Consider the following 16,833-nt stretch of genomic DNA (forward strand, 5'->3'; position numbering starts at 1 on the left):
TCAAAGCATTTGATATGTATTATCTCACTTACTCCTTAACCATCCTAGGCGTAAAAACATCTGGGCCTAGTGTGTTTGCTATGAAAAGATTGGGACTCCTACTTTTAATCATTGCAGCCTATTCAGGTTTTTTGTAGCTTCCAGAGTCAGTTTTAGTAAGTTAGGGATTTGTCTATTTCACTTAAGAGTTCAAATGTACCGAATGAATAAAAGAAGATAAGATAAAATTAAAATAAAATAAAATAAAAAATAAATAAAATAAAATAAAATAAAATAAAATAAAATAAAATAAAATAAAATAAAATAAAATAAAATAAAATAAAATAAAATAAAAATGTACTGACTGGATTTAAATTTGTTCGGGGCGCCTGGGTGGCTCAGTCAGTGAAGCGTCCGACTTCGGCTCAGATCATGATCTCACGGTCTTGTGTTGGAGCCCCGCGTCGGGCTCTGTGCTGACAGCTCAGAGCCTGGAGCCTACTTCACTCTCTCTCTCTCTGCCTCACCCCTGCTGTGCTCGTCTCTCTCTGCCTCTCAAAAATGAATGTTAAGAAAAAAAAAAAAAAAGATGAGAGCCTATTTAAAAAATTGTTTAAAATATTCTTTTATTAGATTTAAATCTCTGGGCTCACTCCCCATAGGCAGTTTTTCCTTTACTGTGTTTATTTGTAGCTTTTCTCCTTTGGTTTTCCTTGATCAATCTGGGGAGAGGATGGTCAGCTCTATTAATCTCTTCAAAGAACCAACTGTTGGCTTTCTTGACCCTGTCTAGTGTACACTTTTTAACAATTTCCTCTTAATCCTGGGATTTATTTCACTATCTCCTTCCTTGTATTTTCTGTGAGTTTAGCATGTAGTTCTTTTCCTAACTTAGGTTGGATGCTTCAGTCAGGGAAGCGGAACCACTAAGAAGGAATCCATTACAGGAATTAGACCTTACTAGTATGAAAGGTGCTAGGGAAGTGAGGAGGTGGTCGCTCTTTCCAAAGCCCCACAGTAGGAGGACCAGTCCGAGTCTGTGGGCAGGGAACTCAGAGGCCAGGCTCACTCTGCACCCGTGGCAGGTGCAGATGTGGGGAAACGCATGGTGGGAAAAATACGTGGCGAGGCCTCTGGATCCCCTGTGAATCTACAGTGAAGAATCTGGGGGCGGCCGGCCAAGGGTTAGAAGAGGTGAGTGCACACAGGAAGAGAAGGGGGACAAGTTGGAACCTGCCATCTTCTCTCCTGCTCTGGCCACTGCTGTGTCTCCGCGGAAGTCCCTTGGAGAATAAAGGCCCCTGCTTCTCTCACTCCGTGTCCCAGTCTCGTACAAGATCTTCCTTGGGCCAACTAACCTGGAACTACATAAGGAAGGAGATTCAGGGAAATGTAGTTCCCAGTTTTACCAACGGGACAACAGACCAAAATAAAACAGATGCTTTCATCTCATTGATTTCCAGCCTTTTTGCAATTCTAAGTAAGCATGTAAGGGAACACACTTCTAAGTACCATTCGGCTGCATCCCACAAGTTTTGACATGTAATGTTTTCATTATTATTTATTTCTAAATGTTTTATAATTTCTGTACCGGCTGCTTTGTCTTGTGATGTGTTTGGATGCATGCTTCATAGTTTCCAAACATGAGGTTTTCTCCAGTTAGCTTTTGTTACTGAGTTTTGTTGTTGTTGTTGTTGCTATTGTTTTTAGTGTAGAATACAACAATTTTATTGAACAGATGATTATAGTTTAAAATACTTTGAATTTTAAAAAATGAATTTACAATAATTTTTCCCCAAAAGAGCAAAAACATTGCTGATTTTAAATCCTCCTTGCTTTCTGAACAATATGCATCTTTGCAAATGCCCCGTTGTAAAATTTTAGTCCGTATCTTGTAAAAAAAAAAAAAAAAAAAAAAAAAAAAAAAAAAAAAGAAAATCTATATTAGTGACATGGCCATTTTTGAAAACTTTACCCTGGATAGTTTTCTTCACTTCCTGGTGTTCAACTCTGTTCCTTTTTTCTCTCTTTGATCAGTTATTACAATTGCTTTTATTTTTTTTTTAATTTATTTTTTTAAATTCACATCCAAGTTAGTTAGCATATAGTGCAGTAATGATTTCGGGAGCAGAATCCAAGATTCATCCCCTACCTATAACACCCAGTGCTCATCCCAAGTATCTTCCTTTAATGTCCCTTGCCCATTTAGCCCATCCCCCCCACCCTCAACCCCTATTACTGAGTTCTAATTTGATCGCAGACTATTTGGTTTGTATGATGCCAGTCCTTTAAATTTGTTGCAAGTTGCTTTATGGTTCAATTTTCTTAAAATATTTTATGTATCCTTTAAAAGTATGTATTCTTCAGATGTTGGATACAGGGCTCTTTATACGTCTTTTGCATCATCAAGCTAAATACTGTGTTCATCGTGTTCTTCAATTTTTGCTTCTTGATCTACCAATGAGTGACAGAGAGAGAGAGAGAGAGAGAATGTTAAAATCTCTCCCTATGATTGGGGCGCCTGGGTGGCTCAGTCGGTTAAGCGGCCGACTTCGGCTCAGGTCATGATCTCGCAATTTGTGAGTTCGAGCCCCGCGTCGGGCTCTGTGCTGACAGCTCGGAGCCTGGAGCCTGTTTCGGATTCTGTGTCTCCCTCTCTCTGACCCTCCCCCGTTCATGCTCTGTCTCTCTCTGTCTCAAAAATAAATAAACGTTAAAAAAAAAAAAATCTCTCCCTATGATAAAAGACGGTCTTATTCTTCCTTGTGATTTCAATAATTTTTACTTTCCATATTTTGAAGTCTTAGTATTAAGTGTATAAGCTTAAAATTATTTTATGTTTCTGGTAAATTGTACCGGTTGTGACCTTCTTATCACTAATAATACTTTTGCCTTAAATACTATTATTAATATGCCACCTTTCTTTTAATAGGGCTCTGTCTGGCATATAATTTTACATACTTTTAATATGTATGTAGTTGTGATTCTTGTAAACAGCATATTGCTAGAATTTCTAAAAACCCAGTTCAATAATCTTTATCTATTAGCTAGGATAATTTTTCCATTTACATTTAATATAATTACTATTATATTTGAATTTGCTTCTATCATCTTATTTTGTGCTATTTGTCTTACCTATTCCTGTGTTTTTTAAAATCTTTGGATTGATCAACTATTTTATTTCTTTTTTGTCTCCTCCACTGCTTTAGAGGCTAAACACTTTGCTTCTAACCATTTAGCAGTTATTCTAGAAATAGTGAAATCTACATAATGAATCTAAATTTTAAATTGAACTTAAAATTTTAAAACCCAAGTCTTATCAATTTCTTTACCTTCCTCCAAAATAACAAGTTTAATCGCTTCATGACTGATATGCTACGTTGGCATATATTTTGTTGGTTTTTTAAGTTCCTAAGACAGTTAATGCTGGTTCCAATTTACCCATACATTTACCACTTTCTTTGTTGTTTGTTCCTTCTTAAAATTCTGATATTTTTGAGAGTTCTTTCCTTCTTTGCAAAGTTCATACTTTAGAAACTCCTTTTGTGAGACAATCTGATGATGACAAATCCTTTCTCACTGATCTAAATATTGCTTCGTTTCACCCTCTGTTTTGAGAAATAAACTGAGGTGGGCACAGAATCACAGACTGACTGTGATTTTCTCTGAGCATACTGAAGAGACACTGTTCCACTACTTACTGCTTCTGTCCTTGCTGTATGTTAAATTGCTGACCTGTTCCTTTGAAAGCTATCATTTCCCTCTGACCACTTAAGATCATTGTCTTGGCCTTGTGCAGTTTTACTATGTCATATCTAGATATGAACCTTTCTAAAAAATTTTAATTTTGCTTGGAATTTGCTGGAAGTCTTGAATCTGTGGACTGATCTTCTTTCATTTCTGGAAAATTCACTCTTCTCCTTAGCCTTTCTTTTGTATTTTCTCTCTTTTTTTTATTCTGAACATTAATTCAATCTTCTTTTCCAGTTTAAAACATTTTTTCTAATGTTTATTCATTTTTTGAGAGAAAGAGAGAGACAGAGCATGAGGAGGGGAGGGTCAGAGAGAGAGGGAGACACAGAATCTGAAGCAGGCTCCAGGCTCTGAGCTGTCAGCACAGAGCCTGATATGGGGCTCAAACTCACGAACTGCAAGATCATGACCTGAGCCGAAGTCAGATGGTTAACTGACTGAGTCACCCAGGCGCCCCATCTTTTCCAGTTTATTAATTCTCTCTTCAATTCTGTCTAATCTGTCATTAAACTGCCTTTTGGGCTTTCAATTTCAGTTATATATATATATAGAGAGAGAGAGAGAGAGAGAAATTATATTTGCCTCTTTCTCAAATTTTGTCATAGTAATAGTCTTGCTCCTTGGACACACTTTCAATCTCTTCTACTTTTAAACACCGAAAACATACTTATTTTAGATGTCGTGTCTGATAAATTCAATATCTAAAGTCCTTGCGGGTTGATTCTGCTGACTCCATGATGATGTGTTTTCTTGTGTTTTGTGATTTTTTTAATGGGAGCTAATATATTTTAGAAACTCTGTGAGGGTTCTTTACGGTCAAATTAAGGCAAGTTTCTCCGCAAAGAATTTGCCTTTGCTTCTGCTAGGTGCTGGGAGCGACTACCAACCCAGTACCGTTTTAATTATCAGTGTAATATTTTTCTGTCCATCCAGCTAGCATGAATTCCAGCTGAAAATCCATGAACTGTCTTGAGGTTCCAAATTTTCTGAATTTTATGTTTGCTCTGCCACATAGTCCTCAGGTTCAAGATAGAAGAGTTTCCTTGGAAGAACCTGGGTTTTTGTTACCCTGGGTCACCATTACCAAGAGAATGGAGCTTTCATGGCTCTAGTTCCATAAAGGGAGGATCTTACGCTAATTACTTCAGTCAGCTTGGGTAGGTTCAGGGTTTTGCCTTCTGTGGCCCTGGAGGTTATGAAAACCTAAGAGCAAGTTTAAGGTAAATCAGTCTGCTATGCTCAACTTAACTCTCTGGGTTTCCAAATTTCACTTGGTATTTAAACATCTGAGTGTTTCTTCCTGTCTTGTCAGGTCAGCAGTGTACTGAAAAACAATCCGTTCCATCAATCCTGTGAGCAGTATGGTATATAGGGGTTCAGAATGAAAGCTCTGACATCAAACTGCCTAGGTTCAAATTCCTGCACAGTACTTATTAACTAGGTAGTCTTAGGAAGTGTTTTCAATTCTCTGTCTCCATATCCCCACCTGTAAAATGGTAGTAAGTACTTGCCTCATAGGAGGGTTTTTTTTTTAATTTTTTAAATGTTTGTTTATTTTTGAGAGAGAGAGAGAGAAAGAGAGACAGAGTGTGAGCAGGGGAGGGGCAGACAGAGAGGCGGTGACACAGAAACTGAAGCAGGCTCCAGGCTCTGAGCGGTCAGCACAGAGCCCGATGCGGGGTTCAAACTCACGAACCTTGAGATCATGACCTGAGCCGAAGTCAGATGCTCAACCGACTGAGCCACCCAGGCGTCCCTCATATGAGGGTTTTTGTGAGGATTAAATGAGTTGTTAATACATATAAAGCGCTTAGAACATGCCCGGCCATAGCCAGCACTCAAAAAAAAAAAAGTTGCTATCATTTTCATTACAAGTTAGATGCTGGTGCTATACTGACACCTTACAGTGCAGAATCTGACTTTCTGCTCTGTAATATTATTCCTTTATACTACCATTTTATAAAATCAATGTCTGTAAAATGTAACTTCACATTCACATTTTTTGCCACTGCATTCATTTTTATGAAACTTCTAAGAAAATACACAGTACACATAGATACATATACAATCATGAGTGACATCACTGAACATTTCTACTTATCCACTCTTGACATTTAAGACAAAGAGAGAGCACAATGAAATTAAAAGGCATACATTTAAAAAACCCAGTGAGCAATTTCACGGTGTCTAATGGATGGCGTAAGGGTAAGCAACTATGCAGTATGTTCATATGAGTGTGGACTGGGGCTTGTCCAATAGGATCAGCCCCGGCTCTTCCTAAGTTTTAGGAGATGGAGATACACAAATAAGAGGCCTAAGAGTTTTCAGGCCCAGAGTGGCTGTGTTTAGATGGAACAAGCCAACATAGTACAAATTATGTAAAAAGGCGTATACTGTTCAGTCTTTAATCTTCTAATAGTCAGAGAGATGATTCTGTAAGGCAAGTATTTCTCGATTTTGGTATGTGCTCATTTTAAAAATAAAGCGTCCAAATCAATTTGTCATGGACTCAATTTTTAATTGAGTACTCCATTTACACTGCCAGCACTGATGGGTTCTTCAGTTACAAAGCACAGAATGAGTCCTCAAAGGGAAATCAGCTCCTTTTGATTTATCATTATTCTTGACCACAAAACAGACCATCGTTGGCTAAACCGGAATTTGGGCTAAACTGGAATCTGCCAGTTATTAGTTCATCATGGCTCACCTCCAAGTTCACCCTTTAACACCTGCTCTGTGATAATCAGCTACTAGACTCGAAGCATCTCTTCTTTACAGTGAGTTCAATATTAGGCTTTGCCAGTAGAGGGCGCTGCAAGGACACCGCAGTGGCTCTGGCATACGGTTTTTGCATCTTGGTCCCTTAGCGCTGCACATATAAGAGAACATCTGGTGATCCTCTGTGTTCCAGCCAGAAATCCAGAGCACGCAGCCCCTCAGTGACCATGCAGGGCTGTTCTGGGCCCAGCAACCACCTCCCCACGGCCCTGTTACACCTGCACACTGCGGTTCTGGCACCCACTGTACCCCAATTCCCTTTGCACTGTTGGCCCGTCAGCCTCAGCTTGTCTGTGCCCCGAGTGTTGTTTCCAGCTGGTCCAGCAACTGTGGGACGGCAGTGGCCCAGATAGCCTGCAAACCTCTTGCCATCCCAGTGAGCTGTGTCCACACCCTTTCCGGTGAGGTCTGAACCCCAGTCGTGGGGAGGGGCCCCCTAAGCTTGCCCCTCCTTAGGTACTCTTCTTCAGCCCCAGAGGAGCCTTTCGTGTTCTCTTTACATCCTATGGTTACTCTCCTATCTTAGCTTAGTAATTCTTGATTTTAGATTTTTTAAACGTAATCTCTACGCCCGACGTGGGGCTCGAACTCACGACCCTGAGATCAAGAGTCACATGCTCCACCGACTGGAGCCAGCCAGTCACCCCAATAATTTTTTATTTTACTCATTCCCTATTTGAATGATAGTGTGGTTTCTGTCTCCTGGCTTGACCCAGACTGATACAGTACCTGACTCTACATTTCGGAATTCATATAGAATTCATATTATTTTGTCATCATATACCACTCCCTCTTTCGATGCAAAAAATGGTCTTTCCATGTACGTCACAGCTAAAATGTTGGCCAACCATACTCCTCACATGTTCTGAAAATTCTTGAATGATGACAGGGAATTTCTTATATCCTATGAAAGAATTCCAAGCTTAGCGCCTTCCCTACCCAAGGATATCAAGTCAAATTAATGATTTCATCCTCTTCAGAAATGCTAGTCTCTCTTCCTTTCACAAAGAAGGGATGGTCTTTTGTTTATCATTCCAAAATAACACACAGAAGATCACACACCATGCCTTATGCTAAAGCATTTTATTTTGACAGGAATTGACAGATCCTAATCACTCCCTGGGTAACAGCTTGCAACTAATATACTAAGTCATTTAAAAATAACAGGTTATTTGCCCATTTATTTAATGCTCTTTGAGGGTCCATTATCAGTCAGATCCTAGACCAGGTACGATGGCATAAAAAGATGAATGCTCAGGGGACTAGAACCAGAACATGGGTGAAAAGGTGCACCTGGCTGGCTCAGATGGTGACTCTTGATCTCAGGGTTGTAGGTTCGAGCCCCACATTGGGTGTAGGGATTACTTACAAATAAAATACGTAGGGGCACCTGGGTGGCTCAGTCAGTAAGGGACCAACTCTTGATTTCGGGTTAGGTCATAACCTCACAGTTGGGGGGGGGGTTGAGCCCCGGGATGGGCCCTGCACTGACAGTGCAGAGCCTGCTTGAGAGTCTCCTCCTCTCTCTGCCCCTCCCCCACACGGTGTCTCTCAAAGAAACTTAAAAAAAAATTTTTTAATCTTAAAAAGTAAGAACATAGGTGAAAAAAAGAACACAAAATAAGGGAGACTTAGCAGCGAAAAATGAAAAAGTTTCCCCAAAGAATCACCCTTGTAATCACTGTTACACAGTACTAAATACCTCTTAAGTATTACTGAATGCCCAATGCATTTGGGGGTGGGGGGGAAGGATCAAATATCTTCAAGAGTAAAAATTTAAAAGTTTCATACCACATCCATTTGGGATCAGGGTCTTAAATGAAGAAGCTGAATTAAATTAAAAAATAAAACAAAACTACTTTACACAAATAGAAAGAAAAAGAATATTCTATGTTTCATTTGCAATATTTCCCCATATTCCTCGGTAAGGAAAACAAGCAGACATCTAGGATTACAAAATTTTTTTAAGACATCCAATTCGCCAGCATGCAAATAACTTGACATTTTCCAACTGTATTTTCAGTAACATTTGAGATTCCTTCAGTAAATAGTTTCCGATCTATATGCCTCTCTTTGACATGTGAGGGAGGCCTCAAGAAATGCCACCGTCTGAAAGTCATCACAACGGAATTTCAAATGTAATGAACTGCATCCCGTGTCTACATAAAGGGCTTCAACAGGACTGCAAGAAATGTTCTATTCTTTCTCCCCCCAAAATAATTTTAAAAGGTCACACCAGTCTAATAGTGATAAGTAACTGCCAACAATTTTTTTAAAAGAGACAATATCACAAATTATAATTTTTTAAAAATAGAAATAACTGAGGCAAGCAAAATTTACATGCATCGAGAAAAACCAAAGATATAGAACTAATAATATCCCTCGATGACCAGACAAATCTGGCCATATAGTCTTATTTTCACCTTTTAATTTTTAGTTGGTTACTTTCCCACAAAAATATAAATATATTTCAACCAGCAGCATTGTCTACCTTAACCAGCCAGCAGGAAACCAACATAAAATTTAAAAGAAGGGAAAAAAAAATTTTAAGAAGGAAACTATGTAAAAAAACCCCTATTATATAAGCAAATGCTTTTTCAATTCTTATCCCACCACGTGAGCAGAAAGCAACATTTCTGGGAAGTGATTATGAACTAGAAAAAGGATGAAGAGAGATACAGTCCTACTCATCACCCCCTTAGTAAAGAACTAGTTTTTTAAAGTGGAAAAAAATAAAGCAACGCATTCCAAAAAGTGGTTGCAAAAGACATTCCGTAAATTTTCAAACGAACCTAATGACAGTTGAGAAAACAAACTGTCAGCAACACTCTAGTTAAACAGAACTTCCCCATACCTCACGCTTGCCAAACAAAATATCATAAATGTGGGATAAAACAGGAAGAGATCTTATCGGCTAATTCAGTTTCCTTCGACAGATTATGAAATCAAAGACCAAACAAAAAAAAATTTTTTTTTCCCTAAAAACTGCTCTGTTACTGACCTTAAGAGCAAGTGGAAGAAATAGGGTGCCACTTGAGAGGCACCAGGAGATGACCATGCCTTGACAATTTCTTGACCAGCCTAACAGGATATCTGAAATGGTCCCATCAGAGATTCGTTCTACTGCATTATGCATCATATCTAAGAATCTGGAAGTTGAGCGGGCATTTACAGATCATTGGTCTGAAATGAGTCAAGGAGCGTATCTGAATTACGTTTAGGTTAAGTTCTTTTAGAGAAATGACTGGATCTCCTTGACCTCCATAACCTCAGAGCCTGGCAGACAGTAATAATGCACAAACCGATTGTCGTGTTTGTGAAAATGCCCAAAGAACCAGTCAATGACTTTCTCCCTGAGTACTGATACAGAATCCTCTGGGAGTAAGACTCTGGAGAGGTCAGGTCTTGACTAGTAGGAAGGGCCAGAATGGAACCAAGAAACATCATTTGGAATTCTTTCAAATGTAAGCAGAGTGGAGAAAGCTCCAGGTAGAGGTGTGGACGGATGAGGGAGGCTGGGAAAGTGCCTCAAGAGAGCATTCTGGAAGGCGAGATGAGGGAATGGAAGAAACACGCTCTGTTGATTGCACAATGTTTCCCAGACCCTCCCCCGCCAGTGAGCGGACCATAAATGTCACTATCCTGTCCCAACATATGCGGTTAAGTCAGTGCAAGATGACTTAAAAATGTGGCAACTATGTTAAGAAGATTACCAAAGATGTTTTAATTCTTAAAATCTTGTTAACTAGGTTAGTAAAATCACAACAGTTTAATGTGACAGTTGAAAGTAAAAGAAGAATCACCAGAACATCTCATGACTTTTTTCCCCTAGGAAATTCTGTTAGATAGGTCCTCCTGTGGTAACTCGGGAAATGCAGAGTAAACAAAATGACGTGTTTTATTTTTGTGTTCGCTATACAGCCTGGGGCTATTTTTTCTGTCTCTTTCTTTCCAAACAATGTACCTTTTAGATCTGACACAAAAGACAGAAAGCAAAAAACAGTCGAGCTCCATCAAGCAAATTTTTACTTGTGACCAAAACACTGGACCAGATGGACCGCACCCTTGCCAAGAGCACGGTTAAATGTTCACAGGAGGACCGCTAGCATAAGCATGGAACATGCTAGTTCTTCTATCTCTGTTTTTGTTTTTATTCTGCCAAGAACCAAGGGCTTAGCAATGCTGAGGAAATTACCCCTAGGCAGAGTCAGTCTTTTGCTTAGCACATTACCTAAGTGTTAACACCTTCGATGCAGTGGAATTCTAACACAAACAGTTATAGAAACAAATCTCGGAGGCTACAGAGTTTCACCGGGGGTGATTTCCAAAGTTGCTGGATACTAAAGAACACGGAAAAGGCTCTGACACAGGCTGGGTCCGGGCCGGGAGTAGGAAAGCATCAACAACAAATGACGGGAACCGTCCGACCCGCACACGATACGACGATCGCTCCCCTAAAGGACCACAAGATCGCTGTGCTCTTCAGTTGTTACCGTCTAAGCACACACACAACACTCTCCGGGGGATGGCTGCTCTTGCTGATTTTGTTCTCGTTGTTTTAAGACTCTAATGGGGAAATCCAGTTTGTGATTCCGTTTTATGACCTGAAGAGATGAATGGCCTTTTTAAGAAAGGCTTTCCCCCACCAACCCCCCCCCCCCTACAGAATCCATCCAAATGATGCCTCCACTTATCCAGAGCCAAGAGAACCGGCGGGTACCTACAGAACCCTGGCAGGGTTCCAGACGGCCTTCCAGACGGATAGTTCTGCCAGTTAACTCCTTTGTGCCCGCCTCACCCTTGAACGTGAGGGCCTCTCACAAGCTGCTGCCAGCCATCCTCAGCTGTGAAACCACCCCGATGGAATCAAAGGAGACGATGCTGGAATCTCCTCTTCAGCGAACGAAGCAGAGCTTATCATTTACTAGGCCCGCAGCAGAAAGAGGGAGAAAAGGCCGGGTTCAAACAAGATTGAATGGGGACAGTCCTCACTAAAAATGTTTCCCTGCCACTTCAGTGTTGTCTGGAGGGAAGCTTCCCGGGGATGGTGACCTGGGCGTGAGCAGGATCGAATGCCACTGTAACTGGTTGTTGAACTTGTAGTCTGTCGCTCCCTCAGTTAGCAGATGCGCTGTGCCCGCATCCCCAAAAGAATCCCTTCACTGCTCCTGTCCTTTCTCTGGAGTCACCTCGGCCTCGCCACAATCCTCAACACTGAGACTCTGGCCAGCGTCTCATCAGGGGCTGCCCACACCATGGACCATGCCAGGCATGAGGTGATCTGATTACCGCCCATGGGGAACTCCAGAGGACAGGTGATGGAGAATGGGTCAGACACACCTTCTCTTGTTTTCTGCCTAGCTTAACAAAATTTAAAAAAAAAAAAAAAAAAAAAAAAAAGCAAAACAGGAAAATTGGGTTTTGGTACTTTGAAAAACCTAATGAATTGGAATCAAGTAGGGAAATCAGTTTCAAGTAGTGAAAAATCTCAGTGTAGAAAAACGCCGCAAGGGGCTTACACGTGCTCGATCCGATCTGCCAACTTTACAGATGGGATAAGAGACTTTCACCCGCCGGTCTGATGTGGCCACAGACTCCTGGTCTAGTGGCCCCTCCCCTGTGTCACTCTGCTTCTCCGGAGTTTCTTAGTTATAAGACAAACTGTCCGCATTACTCTCAAGTGTGCTAGAAACTGGGCTTAGAGGTAAACAATAGGAACTGTTTTTCCATTAAAATGAAAGAAGGCTCTCTAACCAACATGTAACTGATCAGTCAACACCTATAACTTGTCTAATGTACGCAAAATGAACTGGTTCCTTTAAGTTAAACATTGCCCGTGTCATATGAATTATACAATTTACCTACCGAATAAAATCCTTCCTAAATTGCATAAAGGCACGCTTCCCCACAGACCTGGCCAAAGATCCCAGTGTCTGATTGCTACAATGCCACTAATGAGCTTTAACTCTACTATAACCAGGGCCACGTGCAGTTCTCATGAGCAGGATAAGTACAGAAAATGTAGAGATGAAACCTTCGGGTTTCAAGATACCTATCCCTACCTGCAACATAGAATAGAGAAGTAACAGGCCTAGGAAATGTCACTTTAAAAAAAAAAAAAAAAAAAAAGGAGGAGAGAAAACATGAGTCATCAATAAACAATCTGTTGACAATTTTAAAACCATACAAAGCGTTTTAGAGTATTAACAATTGCCCATATTTTCCCTTGGAATTGCAGGGAAGCTGGCTCTGATAGCAAAGACAGATGGCCCAGGCCATTAACTGAGTCATCCCTGTATATGGTTCCAAAATGCTGCCTGATATCATGGCAACCGCACATGAATGAATGTTCCACAAAATGTGACCAAGGCCTGCACTGGGGAAGTCCCACGGGATTTACTCCATTTCTAAGATGTTTCCGGGGCTCTGCGAATCAGGTCCTCAGTTCACAGATGCTCACAGCAGGGGGAACTTCCACACCACCCAACCTGCCTACCGTACAAGGCAGACGTGGGGGACAGTGTCCCAGCGACTGAACCAACAGCGCACTGGATGGCAGAGTCCGGAACAGAACCGGCTCTCTGGGCTCTGAGGCTCAACGCCTTTCCTCTCCTCTCCCTGCCGAATCTTTCCAGGTTTAGAGAAAACTGAAATTGCTCACCACTCCGATGTGTTCACAAGGAAACTCACGCTTCATGATTACCCTCTTTTTTAATCTGGAGACCCGAGTACCGCACATACATTAGATATTTGTGTCACATGGAGTTTTTCTTGTCTTAACGGAACATGAAACATGGCGCGTCCCACTTTCCACTTTCACCAAAGATGGCCCTGAGGACCAGCGTCTCAGCCTCCCCAGCCCCCTAGCTCTCCGCCCGCCAGCTGGAGTTACAAGACCAAGGAACAGTGTAGCCGATTTGTTGACCAAGGCTGAGCCATGCCCCTAAGGTGAGACGGTCTGTAGGAGAGGCCTGTTTTTCTGTGTCTGGATCACATCTGAAATACCTGAAAAGCTTCTCTCCATGCCCAAACTGGAATCACAGAGGAAATAAAACTGTGCCTCATTGTCTCCCATCAGACGCAGGGCTTATGCAGACTGTAAACTTCACAGTTCCACCCACCTTGCAGATGACCCAACCACCTTTGATGATGCCGCCACCGAGGGAGCCAAAGTCCTGGGCGTCTGGATCACGTCTAAACGCAAACCAATCAGGGGAACCAAAGCTACATGCTCTAACAATTAGTTTCCAATTTAAGTCACTGGGGTCTTTTCCTGGGCATTGCTTTTGTCTTTCTGTACATAACTCCACAAACAGAGGGAAACGAACTTATTTTCAACCCAGCTGGTTCCCTGATAACCATGTGCGGAGGCCCTTAGTATTAGATTTGGGCACTGTTTTCTCTGGGCAGCGGCTCGACGCTGGGCTCACAGCACTCACGGGGCTATGAGAGGAGCCGTTTGCTGAAAACCTCATCCACCCCAAATGCTAACAAACTCACACTAGTCCCCAAAGAAGTCCCTGCTGGCCCGGTCTGTCTGGCCTGTGGGTTTCTGCACACCTAATCTTGAGGCCCGCAGGCCTGGAGTGAAGCCAGCACTCAGGCTTCTCACCCACGGACACCCCTGCGTCACCTTCTCTGAATGCGTTTCCTTCCCTGCTCCCTGCAAAGCGTACTTTGAAACAGTCCCCTCAGATGTGGAGAGCTGAGCCCTGGCAGTCATCCCAGGAAAGGAGAGCTTTTCTGTTGCTCTGTCCTTGATTGATCCTCCAACAGCTGTGAACCTTTTCCTTCGTTTATTTTTAAGCGATTAAAACTACAGCTTGGCATCCTTGTGGTCATCTGTCTACACTGCATCTGGGGGGGCTTTCTCCTGAAGACCGCACGTTATCGCTCCGAAAGAGAAAAGTCTAGAGGCACCGCACACTCCTCAGGAAAATGACCCGACTGGTTTTCATGCCTGAAAAAGCCAAACGCTTGGAAATGAGAAGTTGAAAACGTCCATGTGGCCACATTTTTCCTCTCCTTTGCTTCCATGTCCACATGGAAAAGAAGAAAAACTGTAGATGTTTGCAAAGGTTTTATGAAATATGAGCTTTGGCTAAGCAAATGTTTTTGAAAATATTTGGACCGTCCAAAACGGAACAGATGTTTTTGCAAAATTTTCCACCGTCCCGTTGCTGCAGTCCTCTGCGTGATTCTGCCCCTCGTCCATCCCCCCGGACAGGCTATCAGTGGCAGTGGGTCTGGAGAAGGTGCCCCAAATCACCTGGCCTTTCTTACAGTTTTGAACAAGCCTCTTTTTTTCTCCAAGCCCATTGTTCCTCCTACCTGCCGAAAGGACGCTCTGGCATTTAACAGCGTGGTGGGCCAGAGCGGGGTGTGGAGGGGGAGGAAGATGCCAGATTCTCTCCATGACATTCACCAACAAAGCCTAAAATTTCACAAGTGCAACACTTACTTCTCACTGTGTCCTGAAGCCCTAAGGTCATCCCAACCCCCCCCCCCCATAAAAGCATGAGGTCCTCGAGGGCACAGACCTATGTTTCTATTCATCTTCGTGCATCCAGCATTAGCCTACTGCACGCACAGAGCAGACACTCAATAAATTTGACTGACCAGAATTAAAGCTACGAATACCCTTTGTGAGCACAGGGCCATGAGCACAGGGCCTTAACTAGAGCTCAGGCACCTTAACTAGAATCGGCGGCCAGGTAAAAAGCGAGATGAACAGAGAATTCCCATGCTGGTAAATGCCTATGCTGGTAAATGTCTGAGATGGAATTGGTTGGTTTCCCCACCGTATGAAGAGCCAGTCTCCCCGTATGCAGTGATATGTCCTCGATGTCAGCAAGCAATGCAGTGTGACACAACGGGTTCCAAGCTGCCTGCAAAACCGAGAGTTGAGACCACAGGAAAGCCCAGACCCCAAAAGAGACTGGGAGCATGCGTCAAGGGCCGGAAGGGCCTGCAAATGTTTCCAGAAGAGTACAGATCACAGCGTGCTCCTTTTCACCTTTCACGACCAGGACGAAGATACGATAGCTTTGGTCGACATACCTCTGTCAACCACAACAGGGAGGGAGAGTCTACGATTTCACCGCTAAATTCAAATTCTCCCGAAAATCCTGCCTCGACTGTCCTGAAAATAAAATATCTCTAATCCTCCTCCCAAACCCACTTTTGCAATTACACTTTCATTTCTTTTCTTCCAAATAGGACCATTTGGAGAGGTTTTGGGTTTTCAATAAATGTATTAATACACAAATGTTAATACTTTCCATAAATGTATTTTTAACCCAGCTCCCAACCTGCCAAGATTTCTGCCAAACCTTTCACTTACAATTTGCCACCCACGTACAGACCCCCAGATGGACCTTCCATCCAGTGACAGCACTTCCAGCTGATTAAAGGGTTTGGAGGTGATGACAAAAATATGCGCGGTTTACAAAAACAGGCAGCATGGAAGGGCACATCTGTGATCAGAAAAAGCACAAATTTGCAGAGGAAGCTGCTTTCGATTTGCATTCTGACTGCCGCTTTCTGAAGGAGAGGGTGGCTGTTCCAGATGGTCACATGGCACGGCGTCCGGAGGGATTCTACACTTGGTATGTTCTTAGTAGCTCTTACTCCAAAAATACGGAACAGAACTACCAACAAGAAAAAGGAGCTGATTGTAACTTTTTTTTTTCTCGTCAAGAGACAGAAGATGCTAAAGAAGAAATTAGCGATCCTATAACCTTGGCAGAACAATCCGAAAACACGAGAGCGCACAGGACCTGCATGGCACACGTCTTCTGCTCTAAAATCTGCCAAAAAGAAGAATTTCCGAGAAGATGCACGTAGGAAACACATATTGCTTGCACACACTGAGTCCCACTACAGATATGGGGGACACGCTTCAAACACAGTTTGTACCTCAACCCCGCATCTGTTAGACCCGCCCTGGAGCGCTATCCCAGCTCGTTCATTTCAGGGAGAAGGTGTGATAATGTTGTCAACCAGGGTGTAAAACTGACTTAAAACAAACTGCTATAATCAACTTCCCCCAGACCAACTGAACTGTATGCATGGTAGTGTGTAATAAATAATTAATGCAATTAAAGAAATGGCATGAGCCCACTACAGAATTTAATCTGTTCAAGCTGAAGAATAAAGTTCATTGAAAATAATTGTTACCATATTTCCTTATGGCTATGACTCTATGAGGCTCCATGATTAAACAGCATAAAACAACTCCTAAAATCTAGTCTTCAGTATAAACTGTCAGTGCTTCACCTTTGAGATAAATAGCCCCAGACACGCAAATTTTTGCATATACTT

At 42.1% G+C, this 16,833-nt stretch overlaps 1 protein-coding gene across 2 annotated transcripts in view; it reads right to left on the reverse strand.

Annotated features, from left to right (window-relative positions):
- Positions 1-16,833, reverse strand: part of JAZF1 (JAZF zinc finger 1) — a 344,718-nt gene that overhangs the window by 213,745 nt on the left and 114,140 nt on the right. Inside the window, exon 2 of one of the 2 annotated variants that reach the window (XM_047097097.1) lies at positions 1,338-1,343. The exons of the other annotated variant lie outside the window; for it this stretch is intronic. Within the exon in view, the coding sequence (XP_046953053.1) occupies positions 1,338-1,343 (6 nt within the window). The remainder of the gene's footprint in view (positions 1-1,337; positions 1,344-16,833) is intronic. 2 annotated transcript variants of the gene reach the window in all.

This window comes from Lynx rufus, unplaced genomic scaffold (genome assembly GCF_022079265.1).
Source record: "Lynx rufus isolate CCGP_SWC_20201006 ecotype Redwood Valley unplaced genomic scaffold, mLynRuf1.p SCAF_4, whole genome shotgun sequence".
NCBI lineage: Eukaryota > Metazoa > Chordata > Mammalia > Carnivora > Felidae > Lynx > Lynx rufus.